Source organism: Falco biarmicus, unplaced genomic scaffold, assembly GCF_023638135.1.
Source record: "Falco biarmicus isolate bFalBia1 unplaced genomic scaffold, bFalBia1.pri scaffold_30, whole genome shotgun sequence".
In the NCBI taxonomy this organism is placed as follows: domain Eukaryota; kingdom Metazoa; phylum Chordata; class Aves; order Falconiformes; family Falconidae; genus Falco; species Falco biarmicus.
Window position 1 is genome coordinate 2,086,927 of NW_026611861.1, and position 26,991 is coordinate 2,113,917.

A 26,991-nucleotide genomic window follows, 5' to 3' on the forward strand; every position below is an offset into this window, starting at 1 on the left:
ATGACAGCCTGTACCCCAGCCCTTTTCCTGGAGAGGTCCTATGCTGTAGCTTGGCAGAAGGACTTTCCCAGCCATGTTCCTGTTGCCGGCCTGCCACCTCCAGAGACAGAACTGACCTCACAGGCCCCTTCACAGCCAGGCATGTCCTCCTGCATGAGGAGTTCCTGAGAATCAGCTGTCCTCCTCATAACACACCCCTCTGTCACCCTCATTCTAACCCATGACCTGGCCACAGAAAAGCAGCCTTGTTTCGTTCAGATTTCTCAAATGCATTTCCCACAGGCCATTTCTATGGAGAAATATTCTTCACATGAACTTCCCTAGTTGTGTGGACATTTTTTATATATGCTTTTATAGCTCTATGGCTTCTTTTTCCAGGTTGGACTGACCTCTGGAGATCGTTGTATCCAGCCCTCCAACTGAAGCAGGGTGACCTAGACCAGCTTGCTCAGCAACGTGTCTAGGTAGGCTTGCAATAAATCACGGAAGCATAAGAACAGAGAATCATTTAGGTTGGAAAAGACCTTAAAGGCCATCAAATTCAACCATTACCTCAGGACAGCCAATTCCGTCACTGAACCATGTCCCGAAGCACTGTGTCTATGTATTTCTGAAACATCTCCAGGGCTGGTGATTCCACCAGCTCCCTGGGCAGCCTGTTCCAATGCTTGACCATCCTTGCAGTGAAGATGTTTTTCCTCATATCCAATCTAAAGCTCTCCTCTCTAACTAGAGGCTATTTCCTCTTGTTCTGTGACTTGTTATGTGGCAGAAGAGACCTACCCCCACTCATCTACAACCTCCTTTCAGGTAACTCTAGAGAGCAGTAAGATCCCTCCTGAGTCTCCTCTTCTCCAGAGTAAAACCACTTTTCAAAAGAAAACCGTCTTTTCAGACACTCTTCAACAGACCAGGGCTCCAAACCCTTCACCAGCTTTGTTGCCCTTCTTGGACGTGATCCTCAGCGTTTCTCTTGCAGTGAGGGGCCCAAAATGGAAACACAGTGTTCAAGGTGTGGCTTCAGCAGTGCCGAGTACAGGGGGTCCATCACTGCCCTGGTCCTGCTGGCCACACTGTTTTTGATAGCAGACACGATGATATGGGCCTTCTTGGCCACCCGGGCACACTGCTGGCTCTTGCTCAACCATCTGCCAACCTGCACCCTCAGGGTACTTCCCCACCAGCCTGCCTTCCAGCTACTCTGGCCCAAGCCTGTAGCGTTGTGGGGGGCTGTTGTGACCCACGTACAGAACTGGCACTTCTCCTGGTTGAACTTCATACAATTGGACACATCCAAATGGTCCAACCCGTGCAGATCCCTCTGCAGAGCCTTCCTGCCTTCAAGGACATCAGCACTGCTACCCCACTTGATGTTGTACACAAACTCACTGAGGGTGCACTCAATCCAGACCATTGATGAAGTTCTGAAGCAGGACTGGCCCCAGCACTGAGCCCTGGGGAACACCACTCCTTATGGGCCGTCACCTGGATGTCACTCCATTTACTACCCCTCTTGGGGCTTGGCTGTCCAGCCAGCTTTAACCCAGCATGGAGAACACCCACCAAAGCCATGAGCAGCCAGTTTCTCCAGGAGAATGCAGTGGGAGATGGAGCCAAAAGGCTTTCCTAAGGTCCAGGTAGACAGCATCCACAGCCTTTCCCTCATCCACTCGGCAGGTCACCTTGTCCCAGCAGGAGATCAGATTCATCAGGCAGGAGCTGCCTTTCATAAACCCATACTGGCTGGTCCTGACCTCCTGGTTTTCCTGTGGCTCCTGTGTGATGATGCTCAGGACGATCTGCTCTACAACCTTCCCTGGCACTAAGATCAGTTTGACAGGCCTGTAGTTATCCCGATCCTCCCTCCTACCCTTCTTGTAGGTGGGCAGCACTTGACTAGCATTCAGCCTTCTTGGGCCTCCCCAGTTAGCCAGCACTGTGGAAAGTCACCCCTGTGGTGAGGCAATAGAGAAATAGACCAATGATTTTCAAAGTGTTCCTGCATCACGGGATGTCCATTGTCAAGGACACATTCAAAAGCACCTTGTCCTTTCTGGGTATAAGGTTCACCGGAACCACATGTCCACTGGGGCTGCAGAGGCATCACTGGCAGCAATGCCTTCTCCTGCAGCACTGCACAGTCCAGCCCTGCGTGTCTCTGGTCCCAAGGACAGCATGGATTGCTCTCCTTAGGGACATCTCATTTCACCTTCACAGTGACCTCTGCCCACCACCCCAGCATGCTCTGCAGCAAAATATTTTGCTTGCGTGTGACCTTGGACACTTGGTACCCATTATTATTTTTGTAGTTACATGTCTGAGCTTGGCCCAGGTGACACGGGTGTGGTTCAGGGTAACTGCTCTGAAATAACCTAAATCAGGGAGAGGAAGGGGAAAAGTCTTATTTAAGCAGCATGAGGAAGCCTTCGGATCAATAACCTCACATCTTCTTGGGGAATTTAGAGATCCTGTGGGTTTACATGGCAAGGGTTTGGGAGTGGTTTGGAGGTGTTTGTAGGGCTGGCAGAGGTGAGAAGAGATCAAGAGCTGACTCCATGACCATAACAGCGACTTTCATTTGACTCCAAAATGGACCAGCCCCTGCCCAAACCTGAGCCAATAAGCAATCGCAGTGGCACCTCTGTGATACCCTATGGCAGAAAGGACAAAGCAGAAAGGGAGAGGAGTGAGAATGATGTGAGAGAACAACCCTACAGACATCAAGGTGAGTGAAAAAGGAGGGGAGCAGCGAGACAGAGGCTTGGTGGGATCCTGCGAGCCAGTGGTCAAGTAACCACCTACTGACAGTCACAGGGCAGCACAGTGACAATGCTCCTTTATGTGTCTGTAGGTTGTTTACATCAGTATTCTAGCACAGCTGCCAGATGGGCCAACAGCTGTGATGCTCCCCTGGATCTGAAACCCTGCATCATTCGTGTCCACCTTGGTACTAGGAGCAAAGCAATGGTGGAGTCTCGTCTCCCAGGGGCAGTGAGGCAGGAGAGCAGCAGAGTGCAGCCCCCAGGTCATACACTGGCAGGCTGTGGCCTGTGCAGAAGGAGGGAACACTCCTTCGGGTGCCCTGGAATTGCCTCACCGGTCTAAACCGCGTGGTGGATGCCTGGGCTGTTGGAGGCTGCTGTCCTTGCCGAGCAGCTGTGCTGAGCTCTGCCACCTGCCTTGGCACTTGGTTCCCTCAGGGTCACAGCTCTGTCTGCAACAGGACGGGCTGCAGCTGCCTCTGCGTGGGCCCCTGGCTGAGGGCACTGCTGCACATCTGGGCTGAAGCCCCCCAGCTGTGGCACCAGCCCAGCTCTGCCTGGCCATAAGGCAACCTGGTACCAAGTGTCCCCGAGCCCGGGGGTGCAAAGGCTTTGCTTCAGAGCAGAGACATGGCCTGGGCAAAGGAGAGCTGAGTCTTGAGCCCTCGGACTGTGCAATGAAGTGCTGAAATGGGCTCTGCAGGGCTTACTGAAGCACTGAAGACATCCTCCCTGCCCCTGCCTGCAGAACCACCAGACACACACATACACACACGCTCTTTTAGGAGTACTTGGATCCTTTGCTGCAGTTTTCCTGGTGTCCTCTCTAGTAATGGGTTAACAAAAGTTGATACTCCTGCAGAAAACTTTTTCTAGTAAGGGAATTGCCACTGCTGGAAATAAGTGTGTCCCCCCAGGAGAGGCAAGGCCCATGAGGGATTGCCTCATCCTGCTGCCCAGCAGGTTCCCCTGCAGCCCCAGGGACACCTGGAGGGAGCCCAGAGGGGCAGAGGAGGGAGGCAGGGAGAGCTCAAAAGCAGACCTTGGTGGGGGGCTGCTGAGAGCTCCCTGCTGGAGAAATCTGCAGAGCCCTGGAGCCGGTAAGTGTGTGGCTGCAGGGCAATGCCTCTGCAGTTCCTAGCCGGGTCTGCAGCAGCTGGGCCCCCCCCAGCCTGTGGGACCGTGTGGGAGCCTTTTGCTGTGGAGGAGGCCAGTGTGCTGCAGAGCAGGGCTTCCCTGCTGCAGCGTGGGAGGGCCAGGGCATGTGGGCTGCCTTGTGCCAGGGCCGGCTGCAGGGCTGTGAAGGTGGCTGTGCAGGCAGGGGTGCCCAGGGCTGTCCTTGCCAGCAGGGTCCCTGCAGCCCAGGGGGCTGTGTGCTGGGGCAGGGGCTCTGCCGCCTGCCAGGGGCAGCTCTCAGCCTGCCGGGGGCTCCCGTGCGGCTGCGGGGAGAAGCTGTGTGTGCAAGGAGTGACCCCCACACAAGGAAGTGCTTATCTGTTGTTAAGAGGGTGTTGTGTGCTTCAGGGCTGCTCACAGCTTCCGCTCACTGCCAGAATATTTTCCATTGGTGGTTTCAAAAATTAGTACAAAGCAAGGTTAGTGTAAAGGTAAAGTACTTTCTTGAGTCTGTTTCCGTTTTATACTCTTGGGGAATGGGTTGGAATACACGATGAAGGAGTTCTTAATAATGACAAGTCCCCTAGACTCCTGAATTGTAACTTTGAAATATCAGAGGGTTTTATTTGAGTCTTCCTATGTGCATTCAGTCACTCCTTTCCCACGGACAAAAGGAGCTTTGCCTTTGCTGGATCCACCAGGCTCAGTCTCACCTGACCATTATTCCACCTGCAAACAAGTAACCTGCGCCCAGCCAGTGCCCTGCAGACAGGCAGCTTTGTGTAGGGCCAGAGCACAGAGGTTGTGATGGGATCTGTGAGCGCTGACGGGGAAAGACCTGGCACAGGGAGATACCTCCCACAAGGAAAATCTCCTGGCAGAAGCGATATGATCAGGGAATGAAAGGAAACTTCAGACAGAATTGTTGTTGAAGGGAGAATCAGAAAGCTCTCTCTGACCATGTGCAGTGCAGACCCCTTTCTCTGAGGCATCCCCCTGGCCTGCTCTCCCCCCAGCAAAGCCTCTGCCCTCAGGGCTGGGGGTCCCGAGGCGTGAGCCACCCCCTCTGCAGCCAGAGCTCCAGCAGAGCCGCGGTGCAGCTCTGCAGCCACGTGCCCCGGTCCCTCTGCAGAGCACAGGGGCTGAGAGCAGCTGCCCGGCAATGTTGGTGTGTGGGAGGTGGCGAGCAGAGCTGGGCAAGGGCAACGCTGCCCTCAGTGCCTGGCTCGCTCGCCCTGGACACTCTTACCTAGACCATCAGTGCAATTTTACTTCTTTCTCTGCCGTTTTGGGTTAGTTTTATTCTCTAGCTCTTGCTGTCAGGCTCTCTGGGGATGGGTGTTTCAGCTGCAGAGTCACACTCTGACCTTGTGGGTCCTCTCCTGCAGGTGTGTCCATGGGAACAAGTGTCCCAGCTTTCCTCTCAGCTGTGGGGCTGTGGGCAATGCCCTATGTGGGGCTGGGCAATGGGCTGGTTCTCCCTGAACCTGATGCTCTTGTTAGGGCACTTGGCTACCTCCTTGTAGTTCCCTTCCAAGCAGTGAGTTGCCCTCCAGAATGGAAACCTGTCCCCTTGCACCCATTAGTGATCTGAAAGGCCCATGTAGAGGCGTAGAGTTTCTGTGATGGAGAAAACACTGTTGGGGTGGGTGAAATGAGCTGTGTATCCTTTGCTGTGGGTGGGATGCTGAGTTCTGATGAAAGTCTACAACCTTTACTGGTCTGTGGTGGGTCAGTCCGTTCTCAGCAGTGCCTTGTGGTATTTCAGGGTAACATGGGAGTGTGGCCACCATTCATCTCAGGAAGGTGCAAGCCCATAGAAACTGGGAACCAGAAGGACAGACCACCTCCCCTCACTGTGCACTCACCCACAGGCAATCCTCTTGCCTCACAGACCTCACTCTGTTCCACCGGAGGGCAGCAAAAATGCTCTGCTTTTCTGACATCCGAGAATACGCAACAGGAGAGATGGGGGGGAGCTGTGAAAAAAACTAAAGCTCTCTTACAATGCCTTCACCCTTCCCGTTCCTTAGCACTGGCGCTGCAGGCGCTGACCAGCCCTTCTGCGTTGGCACTGGTTTCAGAGGACAAAGTTAAACACCAGGACTGGTCCCTGCCCCCACCCACTGCTGCAGAGTGGGGCTGGCTGGTCAAGAGCCCGTGGGCAGATGCCCTGCTCTTCATCACCCACACGGCCAGCACCAAGCAGGGCTGCAGCCACACAGCTGCAGGAAGGTCTCCGAGAAAAGAGAGGGATGTCTGTGTGTGACGGGGGGATGGTCTGTGGGAAATGGCTTTGATTTTGCTTGCAGAAGTCTCCCCTAAATTGTCACTGTCTTTTTCTCCTGTGACAGGACCATATGCCCAGAGGCAGCACATGTCCAACAGCAGCTCCATCACCCAGTTCCTCCTCCTGGCATTGGCAGACACGCGGGAGCTGCAGCTCTTGCACTTCTGGCTCTCCCTGGGCATCTACCTGGCTGCCCTCATGGCCAACGGACTCATCATCACTGCCATAGTATGCGACCACCACCTGCAAACCCCCATGTACTTCTTCCTCCTCAACCTCTCTCTCATCGACCTGGGCTCCATCTCCACCACTCTCCCCAAAGCCATGGCCAACTCCCTCTGGGACACCAGGGACATCTCCTACCCAGGATGTGCTGCACAGCTCTTCCTGATTGTCTTTTTCCTTTCAGCAGAGTGTTCTCTCCTCACCGTCATGGCCTATGACCGCTACGTGGCCATCTGCCAGCCCCTGCACTACGGGACCCTGCTGGGCAGCAGAGCTTGTGTCCGCATGGCAGCAGCTGCCTGGGCCAGTGGGTTTCTCTATGCTGCGCTGCACACGGCCAATACACTGTCACTGCCGCTCTGCCAAGGCAATGCCCTGGGACAGGTCTTCTGTGAAATCCCACAGATCCTCAAGCTCTCCTGCTCACACACCTACCTCAGGGAAGTGGGGCTTATTGTGATTAGTTCCTGTTTAGTCTGTGGATGTTTCATTTTCATTGTTCCGTCCTACGTTCAGATCTTCAGGGCTGTGCTGAGGATCCCCTCTGAGCAGGGACGGCACAAAGCCTTTTCCACGTGCCTCCCTCACCTGGCCGTGATCTCCCTCTTTCTCAGCACTGCCATATTTGCCCACCTGAAGCCCCCCTCCATCTCCTCCCCATCCCTGGACCTGGTGGTGGCAGTCCTGTACTCGGTGGTGCCTCCAGCAGTGAACCCCCTCATCTACAGCATGAGGAACCAGGAGCTGAAGGACGCACTGAAGAAGCTGATGCAGTCAGGTGTATCTCGGAAGCAACAAATTATCCATGTCCCTTCACAAGGCATTTCCACTTCATTTCTGGAAACTCCAGTGCGTTTAGCATTCTATTTGTGACAATCCTGTTTGTCTAGAAATGTCTGAATCTGTTGCACGTGGGAACCCAGCCTGTCTGACCTGGTGTTCTTTGTACATGTGCGTGGGTGGACAATTAACCTTGACTCCTGGCTCATATCTCTGTAATAAAAGGAGGATTTCTCAGTTCCAATGGTTGGAGTTTTGGCACTAATTCCAAAGCCAAGCTGAGGAACAAGCTGCAGGAATTGTTTCCTGAACAACGTCTCTGATCTTGGGTTCTCCATGGCTCAGGGGAGGAGGGCATGGGGCAACGCGTTAGGGCATGGGCCTGTGTTGAGCCTTGGCGTGTGGGGGCCCAGTGCCCATGGGAATGGTTGGTGACCAAGAGGGATGTGCCTGGGACCATCTCCCTGGGCTTTCAGGCACCGCTGCCCTGCACAGCAGCACCGCCTGCTCAGGGCCATGCCTGAGACCACATCCGTGGGCAAGAGCAGGTGTCTCTGTGGATGCCCCAGCTGGGGCAGGCTGCTGTGTCCCTGGTGCAGCAGGAGGTGCCTGGGGAGCCCCCAGGCCAGCAGCCTGGTGCTGGGGACAGGGACTGGCCCCGAGGGGCTGCCAGGAGTGGGCAATCAGGGTCCCTGTGAGAGAGGAGCAGCAGACAGAGGGAGGCAATGGCCTCTGTGTCCTCATGCCATGGCTGGTGCCAGCCCTGGGGCTGACTGGCAGGAGGAGACCCCTCTCTGCCCACCAGCATCTCCTGTGCCCTTGTGATGGTCTATGGCCATGGGGTGAGTGCCCAGAGCTCTGCAGCCCCCTTTGGGTGGGCAATTGCATGGGGCCAGCCCCGCGTGGGCTGCTGTGTCTGCCTGGGCTGGGGAGAGGGCAGGGGAGGTGGGCAGAGCTGTTGGGGCTGGGGGGGGGCTGGGCTGGGAAGGGCCAGGGAGAGGGAAACACCAGTGAGAGCTCAGCTGTGTGGGTGTGCAGCGTGGGGGCACACAGCAGGGTGGTCCTGGTGCAGACCCAGGGGTCATGGTGAAGCCAGCAAGGCACCAAAGGAGCGGGACTGAGGGGCCAGATCTGTGCCGTGTTCCCTGCACACCCTCAGAAAGCTGCAGAAGGGAAATTTTCCCCACAAATTCCCAAACACTGCTCATTTCCAAGCCTGGTCATATACCCCAGCCCTCATTAGGGACCACTGCTGCATGGTCACCTCTGTCCTCCTCCGTTGCCCAGCGATACCCAACTCCATCACCATTTCTAAATATAAAGGGAGCCACCTTCCTACTGACACTTGTTACACACAAGTCCCATAGCTCTTGCCACATTGGTCTCTCAGGGAAGGCCATTGTCAGACACCTCCAACAAGATCATGTTCTCATGGCATGGTGTTCTAACAAATATTGATTGAGATCCCACCAGCTGGCCTGGGTCCAGCGCTCCAGTCTTTCATTCAGAACAATTTCTCAAATAATACTCTTGCTCTCTCAGCCTCCCTTTGCCCATAACATGCTCCAGGTCCTAACCATCCTTCTGGCCTCTGCAGGACTTGCTGTGATGTGTCAGGGTCTCTCTTGTGCTGGGGAGCCTTGTTGTGGGCTCAGCAGTCCTGATGTGGTCCTGTGGTGGGTTAACCTTGGCCAGTGGTGAGACAAACATTCAGCTGCTCATTCGCTGCACTGACTCAACAGGACAAAGGAAAAAAATAAACCAGCAATGCTCATGGCAAAGATAAAGAGATCTCTTAATGATTCTTTTCATGTCCAGAGATGTGAGGTCTTGGCAAAGATTAATTTATTGCCAATTAAAAAAATGTTTGGTTTGTGAGATACTATGGCAGGAGAAACAATGGGTGAGATAATCTGGTTTATTCTGGGGGAATCAGTCTCCTTGGTGTTGACAGGACAGGTAAGCAAGGATGCCAAGAGTCCAGGGGCTTGTGGGCAAGTTCCTCAGACCAAACAGGTTGCCCACTCTGATGCTCGCCTGCACCTGGGTCTCCCCAAAGACAACAATCTGCTCAGGGATTTGAAGACCAGTGCCACCTTGCTTCTAGTAGTGTGCAGTTGTGGTGTCCCTGATGCCCAGGCATGTGTGGATGGAGAGCAGCAGAGCACAGCCCTGGGGCAGAAGGGAAGGAGAACCTGGCCTGCTGAGGGCACTGGCAGGTGGGATCCCATGGGGGCAGGGCCCTGAGAGCATCCCTAGGCCTTCCTGGCCCTGACCAGCCTCACCTGGGGCCTCCACCCAAAGCTTTGTCCATGGCTCCGGGAGCCCATTGAAGCCAGGCAGGAGATTCAGCCCCAGCACAACCTGTGCTGTAGGTGTGCGGGTCTCCAGGCACAACCATAGGAACAGCCTGGCCTGTCTATGGACCTTGTTGGTTCTGAATTTCAGGCTCACTTCCCAGCTTCATTCTGAATGGGGTGGCCAATGAAATGACTCCATGGCCCTCCAAGTCCTGGGGACATTCTGCTGCCTTCCTTCTTTCCTCTAACTCCCTCCGAATTATACACACCTTCCTTGTTGTAATGGGCTGTCTCTGGCCAAAAGCCCAGCAGCCACCCAGCCGCTCCCTCCCTCCTTCCCTCCCCAGTCAGGGCCCAAAAATGAACACAGTCATGGACAGGGGGTCTAACGAGGGATGAGCATTGGGACACAACCACTTCCCGCACTCCCTTGGCAAGGCACCTCTTCAGACGCTCCAGGGCACGGCTGGCTGCCTCTGCTACCAGGTCACGGGCTGGGATTGTGTTTTGCCTTCTGTCCCCCAGCACCACCAGGGCCTTTTCTGCACAGACACTGCCCAGCCAGGCAGGTCCCAGGCCCTGCAGCTGCAGGGTGTTAGTCCACCCGAGGGAGGTGCAGGCTCTGCCCTTGGTCCTTCCTGCATCTGTGCAGCTCCTGACAGGGCGGCCACCCCACCTGCCAGGGTTCCCCTCCATGGCATCCCTAGGGCACAGGGATGGTCCTCTCAGTTTGGTGCCACCGACAGACACTGTGAGAGTTGCCTCCACTGGATTATCTTTACAGCTCTTAAACTGTAAGCAGGAGAGTCCCCTGTGGTGCCCACACTGCCCCAGTATGTCCCAGTGGCCTCCAGGTGGGGTGTGAGCCCTTCCCCACTGCTCTCTCAGCCTGACCATCCAGCTGGTATTTTACCCATCTCTTTCTGTTCACACCCAGAGGTTCATGGCCTCGCTTGGGCAGAACACTGAGGGAGACCATGGGAAGACATTTGTAAAGCTGAGGGAAATGACATCCACTGTGGAGCTCCTCACGCACAACTGCAGGCTGTCAGGTTTGCGAGGCAGGATTTACCCTTGGGAAATCCACCTGGATAGTTACCCGCTCAGGTGCCAGAAATGTCACCCAAGAGGACTCGAACTGATGGCACACCCCTCACCACTGGGGGTCTGTGCAGCCTGTGGTTCCCCGAGCTAAAGGCTGAAGGTGAAGAAGGAGGACAGCGCTCTTGCTTCAGTTCATTGCTTCCTGTGCTCCTGCCTTGTACCACAGTGAGTTTTGGAAACCTTGCCATAGGCAACGCAAGGCTCTTACATCCTCCCACAAAAGCCCTCCATTCTCCAGGGTGGACCAGCCCAGCTCCCTCAGCCTGATCTAACAGGGCACGTGCTCCAGCCTTGACCATCTCTGTGATTCTTTACTGAAATGGCTCCAGCGTGCCAATGTCTCTCTGCTATTGTGGAGCACCAAAGCTAGACAAGTACTCTAGATGTGGTGAAACAAGTGGGAAGCAGAGGGGGGGAATGACTTGCCGTGGCTGTGCTCCTGGTCATACAGCCCAGGAGGCTGTTGGTCACCTTTCCTGATGGCTCCTAGTTTGCCGAATGCAAACCAAGGACCCAGCCAGGCAGTCCCTGCCCTGTGTCATCGCAGGGCCTCGGTCCACTTTAGGGGCAGGACTTTCAATTTGTCCTTCTTGGGTATCACGAGATTCACGGGTGCTTCCAGTCAAGAGGAAGTTCCTCCAGTCTCTATGACCTTCCAGTGGGGATGGAGAATGGCCTCACTGGGACATCGGCCTGCTCACACAGCTCCCTGGGATGCCGCCCCTCCACCTCCCTGGAGTGGGAAGCATTGAATTTGGTCAAATGACTCCTGACATGATCCCCATCCACACTTGGCTGGTTCCCTCCAGAGTCCTGCCTTCAGGCACAAAGCTTTGGGACACGATGCTGGGGAAGACTAAGGCAAAGAGGACCTGGAGGATGTTCAGTTTTATCTAGACCTGCTCTTACTAAGCTCAGCAGAGGCCACACAGGGGCTTCGTTTATTTCTTAAACTGTTCTGCAAGTAGTGACAGATCCTCTTGATGCCCTTGAACATCTTGCAAGACCCCATACTAAGCAGGCTTTGGCTTCCCTGAAGACATCCCTATTTCTAAATTCCTCTTTGAGCCCTTGCATCCACCTCCAGGATGCTTCCTTTTCTCTCTGGAGATTCTTGAGGAATTCCTTCTTTAGCCAAGGATCTCTCTAGGCATGTCTGCTTGATTTCCTGCTCCTCGGTGTGGACAGTTCCGCTTGGAAAATGCTTTCCTGAATGACCAGCCGTACACAGCTCTGCTGTCCTTGAGTGCTGCTGCCCATGGGACTACCACTACAAGTCCCCTGAAGAGGCTAAAGTCTTCTCCCCCTATTTCATGAGCACTACAGCCGGGGCTGACACTGGTTTTCACATCCCTCAGCAGCACTGCCTGTTTGGCAAGGACCAGATTCAGGTGAGCGTCACCTTTGTTGGCCTGACACCTGTGCAAAGAATTTGTCTCAAGAGACCCCCGACACCAGCTGGACAGGGTGTATCCTGCTGTGCTCCCCTTCCAGAAGGCGTCAGGGTCATGAAGTCCCCAATAAGAGCTGGGATCATGGACCTGCAGACTTCCTTGGCTTGCTTAGATAAGCCTTTCTCCACTGCCGTACCCTGAGTGCGGGTGCTGTGTCTCCCACCAGGATGGCACACTAACCGGCCTCTCGCTGACACTCTCCTGCAAGGGCTCACCCAACCTGCTGCACACCCCGTAGAGGAGGTCCACACGTGCAACAAGTGCCTGCACACGGAGGGCATCCCCTCCTCAGCTTCCTGGCCTGTCCCTCGTGAAAAGCCCACACCTTTCCCTGCCGCACCACTGTGACCTGCCCCACCACACCTCATGATTTATTTCATCAATATCATGATTTACTCCATCAATATCCAGCACGATGACAGCATGTGGAAGTCCAGCTCCTCCTGCCTGAGCCCCAGTCCCAAGCCATCGGTGCGCTTCTGGGCTGCAGCACCTCAGCCGTAGCGCTGGGGCCAAGCTCAGGCTTCTCTCGGGCAAAGCTGGTACCAAGCGCCCCCGAGCCAGCATGTGCCCGTGCTGTGCTGGAGACCAGAGACCTGCTGGAGTGGGTGGCGGTGGCAATCTAAGTGCACCAGCAGAGGAAGCCCTGCCCTCTGCAAGGCCAGAAAAGCAGTGCTGGGCTCTGCAGCCCTGGCAGAAGAAGGCTTGGCTAGCTGCAGTGCTGCTGAGGCCCCTGAAGGCCTGTGGGGGAGGGGAGGCTGACCTCCAGGAGGACATGGTGCTGCTGAAAATGTGCTTCAGTTTGCATATGCTGTGATCCAGGAACACTGTGAGAACCATGCACTGGTTCTTTGATGGTATCTTCACGGGGCTGAGCAAAGGATTGTTGGAATAAGTACCAGTGGAGTGTGGGAGTAGCCAGGTGATTGGAACCCCCACTGTGATGGGCTTCCTGTTCATGGACCAGCTGGATGAACTTGGGTCAGACCGTGACGCACTGCAGGGCTGGCATTCAGTTGCTGGTTGACAGAAACCAAAGCTACCTGAGGTGCCACCTGGGCTTCCTCAAAGGAACCATATTCCTGACAATAAAGATTTGGATGCCCACGTTTTTATGTTGCAGAAGGAAGCCGAGCTACAGCAGATACCAGAAGCAGGTACAAATGCTGCAATATCTCTTGTATGGGCTTCAGGAACACCAGGGCAACCCCAAGCAGGGGAACCAGTAATCATCCAGTGGAAGCCAAATGGCAGACCAGCAAGTCAAAAGCTGTACCCAGTTAAACTACAAGTCAGGAAAGGGTTGCAGTCCTTAATTGAACAAATCACAGATTTGGGGTTACTAAGAGAATGCCAATCAGAACATAACACTCCAGTATTACCTGTCAGGAAGCCAAATTCAGAAGAATACAAACTGGTGCAAGATTCAAGAGCTATAAATCCAACTGTGCAAGATGTCCATGAGGCAGTAGCGCACCCGTATGCCCTCCTGACCACCCTGAAGGAGAATGAGGAATGGTTTACTGTATGAGATGGAAGATGCGTTCTTCTGCCTTGTGCTGGCTGCTGCCAGTCACCAGTCGGTTGGTTTCAAATGGGAAAGCCCTGAAACTGGTCGAGAAACCCAGCTGTGCAGGGCTGTATGACTGCAAGGAGTTAAAAATAGCCCTACAGTCTTTGGAAATCAATTAGCCAGTGAGTTGGAAAGCTGGCAAAAGAGGTAGGAAAATGTCGCCTTGCTGCAATAGGTAGGTGACATACTGCTAGCAACCAGTAGTAAAGAAGATTCTATAACAAGGACCTCCTAAACTTTGGGGGCTAGCAGGGTACAAAGTGCCCTGGGAAAAGGCAGAGACCACCCCAGAAGAAGCAACCAATTGGGGATTTACAATTTGCCTGGGCCAGCAGAGTCTTGGAGCTGGAGGAAAAGGGCCATTTGTCAAATCCCAGAAGCCAAATGAAAACAAGAGCTCAGAGCATCCCTGGGAATGGCCGGGTGGTGTCACTTACGGATAACGAATTTGGGACTCATTGCCAAGCTTTTATATGAAGGTGTCGGAGGAAAGGGAAACCTCCTTGTCTGGACTCAGGAGTGCAGAGATGCCTTGACGGAATGGAAACGGACTGGAATGAGTGCTCCAGCTCTAGGCCTCCCAAATCTAGAAAACCCATTGGAACTCTTTGTGCATGAAAGGTGACACGTTGCCTTAGGAGTGTTGGCCCAGAGCCTGGAACCATGGAGCAGAGCCGTGGGGAGCTTTTCCAAACAGCTGGACAGTGTCAGTAAAGGACGGCCAACCTGTCCGCGCACGGTGGCAGCTACAGTATTACCGATGCAAGAGGCCCAGGAACTGACACCTGGGCAAAAATGACATGATCTCAGTGGAAAAGAAGAACCAACTCATGATTGTTTAAAGACAATGGCAGAGGTATATTCTAGCCGAGTGGAATTAAAAGGCACGCCAACAGAAAATGGAGACTGGGACTTATTTGTAGGTGGTAGTACTTTTGTGCGAAATGGGACCCAAAGAGCAGGACATGTGGTGGTAACTATCAGAGAGAGAAGAGAAGCCAAAGCCCTCTCATCTGACACGTGGGCCCAAGAGGCAGAACTCACAGCCTTACTAAGGGCACTGGGATTATTATGAACAGACAAGGCTTTTTTAATGTATGGACATATTTGAAATTTGCCTTTGGAAACGACCATGCCGATGGGGCTGTTGGAAAGAAAGAAAGAAAGAGGACTCTGAACCTCTCAAGGATCCCCCGTCAAATTATGAGGCAAAGACCCAACCATCATTTCAGGTGACCAGTTGACCCAGGGTGCTGGCAATTATGCATTGTAAAGTGCAGCACCTTGGAGATAGCTCGGTGCATATAGGACAGCAAGTGGCAGATCAAGCAAGGAAAGAAGCAGCTGAAAGTCAAATATTGCTAGTTCTGCCAGAGAAACGGCAGAAAGTAGGGCCTAAGAGCCCACAGGATCCACCAGAAAACAATCAGTTGGCTAATATACTGAAGGCAACCCAAATCACGGATGATGGGTGACTCCTTCGCATCAACTAACATTTACAGAGGAAATTATGTGTGAATTGGTTAAAAGGAAGCACCACGAAACTCTCTGGGGAATTGAGAGTTTGGTAGAAGCCTTGAAAGGGCAAGTTCTAAATGTACCATGACTGGGAAAACAAAAAGCAGAGAGAAGAAGCCTGAGTTGTACCTGAAGAATAACCCTCACCTACCCCAATGATCTTTCCCAGGGCTGACAAAGCCCAGGGGATTACTGGCAATTAGACTTTTTCCAAGTTACTGCAGCAAAATGGGTATCCGTACCTTTTAGTAATGGCAGATGCTTTTTCAGGCTGGCTGGAAGCTTTCCCTTGTCGCACCAATAAGGAATATCGTAAGTGTAAGTTCAGAGATTATGCTGAGATTGGGGTACCCATAGGACTTTCTTTGGGTAGGGGTCGACACTTGGTAGTAGAAGCCCTTCACCTTTTAGCTAAACTAGGAGGGGTAAAATGGGATCTCCACACTCCATGGAGACCTCAATCAAGCGGGAAAGTAGAAAGAATGAAGCAAAGCCTGAAAGGACAGATAAGTAAAATTTGCCAAGAACCTCAGAGAGAGCAGTCAGATGCTTTTCCCTCAGCATTGCTACAGATACAGGATCCAGCGTAAACGGAAGGAGAGACTTAGTCCTTTGGAAAGGATACATGGTAAACCTTGCCAGGTGACAGAAAGGGGAGTGAATCCCAAAATAATAGAAGGGAAACATGGCTTAAAAGAGTATGTTCAGTCTCTATGAAAGGTCCTGTCCTCTCTCCAGAGGTACGTCACTGTGAGCGCAGATCTGTCCCTGGACGTGCCTGTACATCACTACCGACCCGGAGATTGTGTGTATCTTAGAATGTGGTTGGATGAACCGTTGAAGAGAAGTGAAAGGACCTTTCCAGATTTTGCTCAGCACCTACGCTGCTGTCAAGCCTGAAGGAGTCACTCCATGGACGTGCCATAGCAGGGTTTAAGCAGCCACATCACCAGAATGGACTGTCAAGCAAGAAAAACCTTTATGCTTGAAACTACCTCCAGAATCATGAAGTTCTAGGTTCGGTATCTTGCATTATTGCCATTCAGCATATAAGTGAATGACTGAAATGCGACCCCAGATAAGACTGGGCTGTCTACAGGGAAGCTGGAGCCTGCTACTTGTCTCTCCTTTGTAGATATATGTTGAAACATGTTTTACAGATGTATAGAATTTGGCCTGTGATGTGGTATGCTAAATCCTCAGCTTGGGTGGGATCAGGAGGAGTCATGGACATGGAATACTCATTTGAAAATTGTTGAAGAATCGATAAATGCTGTTAGGAGGAGTGATTGTTGGGTAGGTACCCATTTCCCTGAATGTCCTCATGCAGGAATGCCTGTAGCTGGTATCCCCATCCCACTGGGGACTCGTGGGAGTAACTGTGGCTAAGACCAAAATACACTCATTGGAACGAGACTGACCTCCAGACCTGGGCAACACTGAATCCACACTCAGTGTGAAGTGTGTTACTAAAATGAAGCCGAGACACACCAAAATGGAACTCTGGTCTTTGTGGGGCCCTACCCACATTGTGATTGCTCAATGCATTTCATGAAGCTGTCAGAACTAACTAGCAGTAGGTACTGGAACGTTCCACTGGGCACTGGGTGGTGCTGGATATGTGCCCTGTAGCACAAAAAGCGTTACCACCAAGGTGGTCGGGTAGATGTACACGGGGAGGGATTTTTCCTGATATGACTGACTGAGACACTGGAGAACAGTCGGTGGGGAACAACTTACCTGCGGAGATACAGGCAGAATCAACCACCCCTTACAGAGAGACCCACTGGGTTTCACTCTTCTGCTGGGTGGTTTATTCCTTGGCGAGGGGCTGCTGAACTGGGGAAGGCAGTGACAAAGAGATCCACAGGAAAGGAAGAGATGGCCAAGGACACTGCAGGTGCCATAAACTGCACTCTGTACGGCACAGGCAATGGCCGTACGCAAGGGGACAACCCTTGGGTTCTCTTGGTAACTTCCAGCCTTGCCCGTGCCCTTTGCCTTCCGTCTCACGTTGTCCTACGCTGTCCCACGGCTGCTACTTTTCCCCGGCAGGCCGCAGGCACCCATCTGGCTTCCCCACCTTGCTCTCACCCTGCCCTTGCCACACATGCACTGATGTCTGCCCACCCTCACACGCTGTTCCTGCAAACACAGACATGGACTGATCTCATATTCCTTCTGGACGACGTCTCCCCCCACAGCACAAGCCCCTGAGTGACATTTCCTCCTCCTGACCTCCAGTCTCCACTTTCCCAGCTGCACTGGGTGGCAGTGCTTCTCCCTCCTGCTCTTCCCTACCTCCAAGGAAAGCTCCACCACCTGGGAAACCACCCTTCAGGCGGGCATCCCGACCCATCCCCCTCCTTGTGGCCTTTCCCCTGACCATGCCACGGCCTCATCATGCTCTTCCAAGGCTGCGAGCCTTTCAGCTTCTCGCATAGACACGAGCAAGCGGTGTGCCTGCTGCGGTGCTGTCATGTTCTCAGGCAGCAGCGACGTGACAAGCAAGAAAGAAGCCCCTTGGTTCTGCTGGCCTGCCCGAGACACGGGCAGATGGAGCTTAACAGCACGTGTCCCAGCCATGAGTCAGGGGCTGCCCTACGCGCTGTGTCAGGCAGAGGTGACCTCACCGCCCCTTTCCCAGGCACATTGCTGCTGGTGGCCTGTCCCCTCCGCAGGCAGAACTGGCCTCACTGCCCCCGTCACAGCCATTGGCTTCCTGCTGGAATGTGAGTCCCTGAGACACAACTCACCACGAGATACCGTCCTCAGCCGTCACCCTCCCCGTGGCCCAGCACCCAGCAGATAAAGGGAAGCTTCTGTCAGCCAATTTATCTCATGGATTTCCTACCTACCATCTGGCTGAGAGAACATTCCCCAGAGGAACTGCTTTGTTTCTACTGGACCATGTTTTGTCTCTGCTTCTGCGCCTCTGTTTTCCCTTCTTCCCCCTGCTATCCCATCCCAACTGAGCTCTCCAGGGAAGTGAGTCAATGAGTCCTAGAATATCTCAGGTTGGGAGAGGCCCCTGTAAATGCCCTTGTCCAGCTGTCCTGCTCAAGGCAGGGTGAACTGGTTAGCATCGCTCAAGGGCTCTGCCCACTTTGGCATCATCCACAGGAGGGTCTGAAAAGCCACTTTGTCAACTTGTACTGGGAGACAATAAAGACATTCAACACAGTTGGCCCAACTGCTTGCACTGGAAGATGCCACTAGTCAGTGGCCACCAGGAGGACTTGACCACTGGTGACATTTGGTCTTGAGCCCCTGTGGCGTATGATGCACCGACTCTGGGAGAGGATCGAAGGCACAAAGACACCTGAAGACACCTCGAAGACACTTTATTAATCAATAATCAAGCAAGCCTTTTATACCTTTGCAGGGGGCTGACGTGTCAGCCTGTAATTGTGCTCAGCAATTTTCCACTCTGGGCTCTTTTTTTATTACAGACACAGCAGCTCAGCAACTCCCTTTATCTACAAGGCCACAAGCTCTGCAGACCACTCTCTATCTTCAAGTTTCTCCTCTTGCTCCCATGGCTTCCTTCCAACAAGCATAACTGTGTCTCTCTCCCAAGGTCGGGTTTCGCTCCCTGACGCTGTTGAGCTAGCTCGAGACATAGCCACAAGCCCCCAGCCAACTTCCCCCCACAGTATCCTCCATTTCTTCACTCCAGAAGTCACCCATCTGCCTATACAGAAAGTGCAGGAGAAAAAGTCAAAACCCTTGCAAAGGTCCAGGTACAAACCATCCCCTTCTTGCCTCAATACGTATGGGTGCAGCAAGCCCTTTGATGTCCCACAATTACCTGGAAATGGCTGCAGGAATATTTCCACCGTCATTTCCCCAGACACTAAGGTGAGGATGACCAGCCTGTATTTCTCCCAATTGTCCTTCTTGCTTTTCCTGAACAAAGGCTGGATGTCTGCCTTTTGCCAGGACCCCAGAACCTCCCTGATTGCTCGGACACATTTGAGGGCACCATCCAGAAAGGGTGCCGTGATCAGACCGAGGCCCTTGCAATGAGCCTGCCCAAGGCGGGTGAGATGAATCTCCCTGGGACAGTGGCCTTTGTTCCTGCAGTCACACACAGGAACGGCCAGGCGCTAGGAGGTGTCCCCACCTCAGCTGGCCTCATGCACTGCTGGCGTGGTTGAACCCCAGCCTCACGCGCACAGGGGTGCTCAGAGGCACGAGCCCGTCCCTGGCACGTGCGGAGGCAGAGCACTGCAGCAGGCACAGTGGCTGCCTGGCCTCCTGCTGCCCCTGCCAGAGGCTGGCAGCACCTCAGCCCGGGGGTGTCGCGCCCTGCTCGGCACCTCGCGGAGATGGCCCTCGTCATGAGCAACGGGCACGGGGACCTCGGTTCAAGGAAGCACGTTGCAGTGCTGCATTCAGGTGGTCTCCACAAATCCATAGCATTTTATGGAGGCCAGCACCGTCACAGAGTGCCCGTTGCCTGCCCCTGCCTGCGCTCACAGGACTGCCACGCAGCACGGCGGTGACCAAGCTGCCAGAGCCCTCAGGCCTTACACCAAGGCATGGGGTCAGAAGGAGAGTGTGGAAGTGGAAGAAGGACAGCACTTGAGAGCCAAGGGCTGGTGTTCCCTGGTACTGCTGCCATGCCAGGAACCTTTTCCCCTCCGTCTGTGGACACAGGAACTGTCCCTGCAGCTCCAGAAAGGCCGTGGAAGGAAGAATCCCAGACAAAATAAAGTTGCCTAATGGCCCTTTGGCTTTGTTAGATGAGGAGAGAGCAGGGCACCTTCAGAAAAGAAAATCACAGAAGGAATTAGAATGGGGATGACAACTTTATCAGAACTGAAATACCACAAGTAACTACAAAAAATTCAGAAGAGAGTCAGGGTCTGTGATGAACTACATTATAAATGCTATTCATCATTTTAATGCTTTAGAAGAACATCCAGCTATCAGTTTGCACATTGCACACTTCAGCTCCTGGTTCCTCATGCTGTAGATGAGGGGGTTCACTGCTGGAGGCACCACCGAGTACAGAACTGCCACCACCAGGTCCAGGGATGGGGAGGAGATGGAGCGGGGTTTCAGGTAGGCAAACGTGGCAGTGCTGACAAAGAGGGAGACCACGGCCAGGTGAGGGAGGCACGTGGAAAAGGCTTTGTGCCGTCCCTGCTCGGAGGGGATCCTCAGCACAGCCCTGAAGATCTGCATGTAAGACAGAACAATAAAAAAACCCCAGCCAAATAATAAAGAAGCACCAGCCACAATTAGCCCCACTTCCCTGAGGTAGGTGTGTGAGCAGGAGAGCTTGAGGATCTGTGGGATTTCACAGAAGACCTGTCCCAGGGCATTGCCTTGGCAGAGCGGCAGTGACAGTGTATTGGCCGTGTGCAGCGCAGCATAGAGAAACCCACTGGCCCAGGCAGCTGCTGCCATGTGGACACAAGCTCTGCTGCCCAGCAGGGTCCCGTAGTGCAGGGGCTGGCAGATGGCCACGGAGCGGTCATAGGCCATGACGGTGAGGAGAGAACACTCTGCTGAAAGGAAAAAGACAATCAGGAAGAGCTGTGCAGCACATCCAGGGTAGGAGATGTCCCTGGTGTCCCAGAGGGAGTTGGCCATGGCTTTGGGGAGAGTGGTGGAGATGGAGCCCAGGTCGATGAGGGAGAGGTTGAGTAGGAAGAAGTACATAGGGGTGTGCAGGTGGTGGTCGCACACTATGGCAGTGATGATGAGTCCGTTGGCCATGAGGGCAGCCAGGTAGATGCCCAGGGAGAGCCAGAAGTGCAAGAGCTGCAGCTCCCGCGTGTCTGCCAATGCCAGGAGGAGGAACTGGGTGATGGAGCTGCTGTTGGACATCTGCTGCCTCTGAGCATGGGGACCTGCTCAAGGAGGAAAGATAGCAAGAAGTCAGAGGATAATTCTGTGAGCCAAGTGAAAGCTGTTTCTCCTAGATGCACCCCCGGTGCCCCATGTCCCCCCTCTGCCGTTCCTAGGAGAGCTCCCTTCCGAGCCATGGCTGGAGCTGTGCTGAGTGCTGGCCGAGTGTGCTGTGAGGAGCAGGGGCTGTGCCCGCTGGCTGCCCAGCAGTGAGCCCTGCTCTGCAGCAGGAGCTTCATGGGGACCGTGGGGGCAGGGGCCAATCCACTGCAGACAAGACAATGGCTCATGTGTTCCCAAAGGCTCAGCACCCCACTTCTAGGCAGGGACACCCAGGGCTCACCGTGTGCCCTGGAAGCAGCATAGACCTTGGGTGGACACCCCAGAGAGATGTTTAAAGGGTTCCGACCATGTGAACTTCTTGAAAGAGAGTCAGCTCCTTCCCCAGCCTCACAGACTGCATTGCCCACAGCATCATCGGTTAGGGGAAAGCTGGGACACCTCCTTGCCGAGGACATGTCTGCACAGGAGGACCCACAAGGTCTGCGCCTGAGCCGGCAGCTGAAACCCCTATTGCCAGAGAGCCTGTCTGCAATGCCAATAGCATCTGAGCAAGGCCAGGAGAGAGACAAAGGGACACGCGGGAACTCCTTCCCCTTCCCCAGCCCGGCACACCACCTCCCACACAGCAGCAGTGCAGGGCAGTCACCCTCAGGCTGTGCTCAGCGAGAAATGGCACCGTGGCAGCAGGAGAGATGCACTTCATCCCTTCTGCTGCTCTGCTGGACCAGGAGCTGTTGAAACACATGGAACCAACGGTCTAAAGGCTGTGCTGGGTGGGAGAGGAGAGCAGAGGTGTGTTGCTCAGGGAAGGCACCTGCACGGCAGACCATGGCCAGGAGGTGCCCCTATCTGCCCTGCATCAGGGTCCCCCTCAGCATCTCCCCCCCTCCCTGCCCAGGGCTCTGCTGCCTGCAGCTGTCCCTGCCGGCAGCTCTTTCTCTGGCCCCAGGGCTCTTCCCTGCCAGCGCTCACAGAGCCCAGCTCAGCCCCTGTGTGCCCAGCTCTGCCCTTCAGCCGCTCTCAGTCTGCCTGCCGCAAGGAACAGCTCCCCCAAAGCCTGAGGGAAAAGGAGAGCTGATGCTGGTTTCATCTGCAGCGTGCTGGGGAGGGAAGGCACTTGCTCAGCTTCCTCATCAACCTCCCTGTGATGCTTTCAGCATCTCAGCCGCTGCTCTGACCTGCACAGCTGAGTTTCCATTGCCACCAAGAAGAGACACAGAAAAGCGGCAGCAGAGATTCAGGCAAGCACAGAGCCAAGCAGGAAAGCCCTGCCGTGAACGTGCTCATGGAAAGTCCCCTTGGAAATGACCTGGAGATGTGAACAGCTCTGATATATGCAGCACCAACACAAAATCAGTCAGACCTTCTCCTGCTGGGGGTCGGTCCTTCCACACATCCTCTGTGCTCTGGCCCTACACAAAGCTGCCTGTCTACAGAGCACTGGCTGGGTACAGGTTCCTTGTTTGCAGGTAGAATAATGGTCAGGTGAGACTGAGCCTGGTGGATCCAGCAAAGGCAAAGCTCCTTTTGTCCGTGGGATAGGAGTCACTGAATGCACATAGGAAGACTCAAATAAAACCCTCTGATATTTCAAAGTTACGATTCAGGAGTCTAGGGGACTTGTCCTTATTAAGAACTCCTTTATCATGTATTCCATCGCATTCCCATAGAGTAAAAAACTAAAAACAGAGACTCAAAAAAGTACTTTACCTTTATACTAACCTTGCTTTGCACTTCTTTTTGAAACCACCAATGGAAAATATTCTGGCAGTGAGCTGAATCTGTGAGCAGCCCTGAAGCACACAACAGCCTCTTATTAAGAGATAAGCACTTCCTTGTGTGGGGGTCATTCCTTGAACCTACAGTTTTTCGCCACAGCCGCACGGGAGCCCCCCGGCAGGCTGAGAGCTGCCCCTGGCAGGCGGCAGAGCCCCTGCCCCAGCACACAGCCCCCTGGGCTGCAGGGACCCTGCTGGCAAGGACAGCCCTGGGCACCCCTGCCTGCACAGCCACCTTCACAGCCCTGCAGCCGGCCCTGGCACAAGGCAGCCCACATGCCCTGGCCCTCCCACGCTGCAGCAGGGAAGCCCTGCTCTGCAGCACACTGGCCTCCTCCACAGCAAAAGGCTCCCACACGGTCCCACAGGCTGGGGAGGGCCCAGCTGCTGCAGACCCGGCTAGGAACTGCAGAGGCATTGCCCTGCAGCCACACACTTACCGGCTCCAGGGCTCTGCAGATTTCTCCAGCAGGGAGCTCTCAGCAGCCCCCCACCAAGGGCTGCTTTTGAGCTCTCCCTGCCTCCCTCCTCTGCCCCTCTGGGCTCCCTCCAGGTGTCCCTGGGGCTGCAGGGGAACCTGCTGGGCAGCAGGATGAGGCAATCCCTCATGGGCCTTGCCTCTCCTGGGGGGACACACTTATTTCCAGCAGTGGCAATTCCCTTACTAGAAAAAGTTTTCTGCAGGAGTATCAACTTTTGTTAACCCATTACTAGAGAGGACACCAGGAAGACTGCAGCAAAGGATCTAAATACTCCTTAAGAAACCTGTATCTGTGTCTGCTTCTGGTGGATTTACAGTCAGGAGTTGGTTTTACAGACAGGAGGAGGTTTTATAGAGAGGATGTCTTCAGAGCTTCAGTAAGCCCTGCAGAGCCCATTTCAGCACTTCATTGCACAGTCCGAGGGCTCAAGACTCAGCTCTCCTTTGCCCAGGCCATGTCTCTGCTCTGAAGCAAAGCCTTTGCACCCCCGGGCTCGGGGACACTGGGTACCAGGTTGCCTGGGAACCAGAAGGACAGACCACCTCCCCTCACTGTGCACTCACCCACAGGCAATCCTCTTGCCTCACAGACCTCACTCTGTTCCACCGGAGGGCAGCAAAAATGCTCTGCTTTTCTGACATCCGAGAATACGCAACAGGAGAGATGGGGGGGAGCTGTGAAAAAAACTAAAGCTCTCTTACAATGCCTTCACCCTTCCCGTTCCTTAGCACTGGCGCTGCAGACGCTGACCAGCCCTTCTGCGTTGGCACTGGTTTCAGAGGACAAAGTTAAACACCAGGACTGGTCCCTGCCCCCACCCACTGCTGCAGAGTGGGGCTGGCTGGTCAAGAGCCCGTGGGCAGATGCCCTGCTCTTCATCACCCACATGGCCAGCACCAAGCAGGGCTGCAGCCACACAGCTGCAGGAAGGTCTCCGAGAAAAGAGAGGGATGTCTGTGTGTGACGGGGGGATGGTCTGTGGGAAATGGCTTTGATTTTGCTTGCAGAAGTCTCCCCTAAATTATCACTGTCTTTTTCTCCTGTGACAGGACCATATGCCCAGAGGCAGCACACGTCCAACAGCAGCTCCATCACCCAGTTCCTCCTCCTGGCATTGGCAGACACGCGGGAGCTGCAGCTCTTGCACTTCTGGCTCTCCCTGGGCATCTACCTGGCTGCCCTCATGGCCAATGGCCTCATCATCACTGCTGTAGTATGTGACCACCACCTGCACACCCCCATGTACTTCTTCCTCCTCAACCTCTCCCTCCTCGACCTGGGCTCCATCTCCACCACTCTCCCCAAAGCCATGGCCAACTCCCTCTGGGACACCAGGGACATCTCCTACTCAGGATGTGCTGCACAGCTCTTCCTGATTGTCTTTTTCCTTTCAGCAGAGTGTTCTCTCCTCACCGTCATGGCCTATGACCGCTCCGTGGCCATCTGCCAGCCCCTGCACTACGGGACCCTGCTGGGCAGCAGAGCTTGTGTCCACATGGCAGCAGCTGCCTGGGCCAGTGGGTTTCTCTATGCTGCGCTGCACACGGCCAATACACTGTCACTGCCGCTCTGCCAAGGCAATGCCCTGGGACAGGTCTTCTGTGAAATCCCACAGATCCTCAAGCTCTCCTGCTCACACACCTACCTCAGGGAAGTGGGGCTTCTAGTGATTAGTTCCTGTTTAGTCTGTGGATGTTTCATTTTCATTGTGCTGTCCTATGTGCAGATCTTCAGGGCTGTGCTGAGGATCCCCTCTGAGCAGGGACGGCACAAAGCCTTTTCCACGTGCCTCCCTCACCTGGCCGTGGTCTCCCTCTTTGTCAGCACTGCCATGTTTGCCCACCTGAAGCCCCCCTCCATCTCCTCCCCATCCCTGGACCTGGTGGTGTCAGTTCTGTACTCGGTGGTGCCTCCAGCAGTGAACCCCCTCATCTACAGCATGAGGAACCAGGAGCTGAAGGACGCACTGAAGAAGCTGATGCAGTCAGGTGTCTCTCAGCAGCACTGAACTGCCTGAATCTCCTCACAAGGCATTTGCAGGTCATCTCTGGAACTTCCTGTGCATTTAGCGCTTTTAATGTCACAATTGTGTTTCTCCTAGAATGTTTGCATGCACTCCACTTTCTCAATAGCATGAACCCAGCCTGCCTGACCAGCCTGGCTTTTGTACGTTTGCATCCAGGATGGTGCAGCTGGACTCCTGTGTCACATCTCTGTAATTTAAGGGGCTTGTGTAGTGGAGACATCTATCAACTTCCCAGGAGAGTAAAGCACCCGTGTAGAGCTCAGCTGTGTGAGTGTGCAAAGTTGGGGCAAATAACAGGGTGGGGGCACGCGGCAGGGTGTCCTGGTGCAAATCCTTTGGTCACGGTGAAGGAAGCAAGGCAGTGATCGGGTGGGACACTGTCACAACGGAGGGAAGACACAGTCACTCATTATGAGTGATCAGCAGACTTCGTTTATTGTCTCTTACAGTCACCTTTTATGCCTTCTTATAATTAGCTCATACATATTACAAAAGTTAAGCTCATTATTGGTTAGTTGCCTAAATACCAAGTCCGCCCCTAGTTTCTCTTCTGTAGTTATCTGTTCCCACCTGCAACATTCTTTTCCCACCGAAATCTTCCTGTTATTGTGTAACAAGGACAGCCAAAGACAGTGTATTTTGCTTTACTTCAGATAAGCTGAGAGCGATGTGCATTTTTGTCCAGCCAGCTGGACTATGTCTATGTGACCCTTTTCAGCTAGCCAGTTATCCACAGGACACAGGGCTCTGCTCAGTGCCATGTTCCCTGGATACCCAGGGGAAGCTGCCCCAGGTGCCCCAAGATGTCCTAAGCATCAGTCGTTTCCTTTGCTTGTTGTACACCCCAGTCGCTACGAGGAACATTTGCTGCATGGTCAGCTCTGTCATCCTTAGTGGCTCAGTGATACCCAACTCCATTGCAACTCTAAATGTAAATGGAGCCACTTTCCTACTGTCACTGGTTACACACAAGTCCCATAGCTCTTGCCACAGTTGGCCGCTCAGCCAAGGCTGTGGTCAGACACCTCCAGCCAGATCATGTCCTCACGGCTTTGCTTTGACAAATAGTGAAGTAAACCACTGACTGTAGTAATCCCACCAACTGGCCTGGGTCCAGTCTTTCACTCTCCATGTTATCTCAAATAAACCCCAGTTTCTCAGCCTCTCCTTGTCCATAACATGATCCAGGTCCCAACCATCCTTATGGCTCCTGCAGGACTTGCTCCAGTCGGTCAGGGTCTTTCTTGTGCGGGGGAGCCCCACTGTGGGCTCAGCAGTCCTGATGTGGTCCTGTGGAGGGTTAACCACAGCACCCAGCCAGCCCTGCAGCTGCTCATCCGCTCCCCTGACTCAACAGGAAAAAAGCAGAAATTATACCAGCAATGTTCATGGGTCATGGCCAAAATGTGTCATATTAAAATTCAATTTAATTTATTGCCAATTAAAAAATACATGGACTGTGAGAAACCAGGACTGAAACATAAAGACCATTCCCTTGACAGTTTCTCCAAGGGCCAAATTACTCCATTGTTCCCAATTCATCTACACACCAACACCCTGAGAGGTGCAAGGGTGCTGCGATGGAGAGACAGGACACTGCTTGATGCAAGCAAATGTTGATTTATTGTATACAATCATGAGTTTATATATGTTACCAG

The 26,991-nt window shown here is 53.9% G+C and overlaps 3 protein-coding genes across 3 annotated transcripts; 2 read left to right on the top strand and 1 right to left on the bottom strand.

Annotated features, from left to right (window-relative positions):
* Positions 1–6,255: 6,255 nt before the first annotated feature.
* On the top strand, positions 6,256–12,269 carry LOC130143475 (olfactory receptor 14C36-like). Its single transcript, XM_056326158.1, has 2 exons — positions 6,256–7,146; positions 12,198–12,269. The coding sequence occupies exons 1-2, from the start codon at positions 6,256–6,258 to the stop codon at positions 12,267–12,269; spliced, it is 963 nt and encodes a 320-aa protein (XP_056182133.1).
* Positions 12,270–20,024: 7,755 nt separating this feature from the next.
* LOC130143476 (olfactory receptor 14C36-like) lies at positions 20,025–20,978 on the bottom strand. Its single transcript, XM_056326159.1, has one exon. It carries the CDS (start codon positions 20,961–20,963, stop codon positions 20,025–20,027), a length of 939 nt encoding a protein of 312 aa, XP_056182134.1. The 5' UTR covers positions 20,964–20,978.
* A 3,314-nt stretch (positions 20,979–24,292) lies between these two features.
* LOC130143477 (olfactory receptor 14C36-like) lies at positions 24,293–25,315 on the top strand. Its single transcript, XM_056326160.1, has one exon. It carries the CDS (start codon positions 24,293–24,295, stop codon positions 25,313–25,315), a length of 1,023 nt encoding a protein of 340 aa, XP_056182135.1.
* Positions 25,316–26,991: the final 1,676 nt, after the last annotated feature.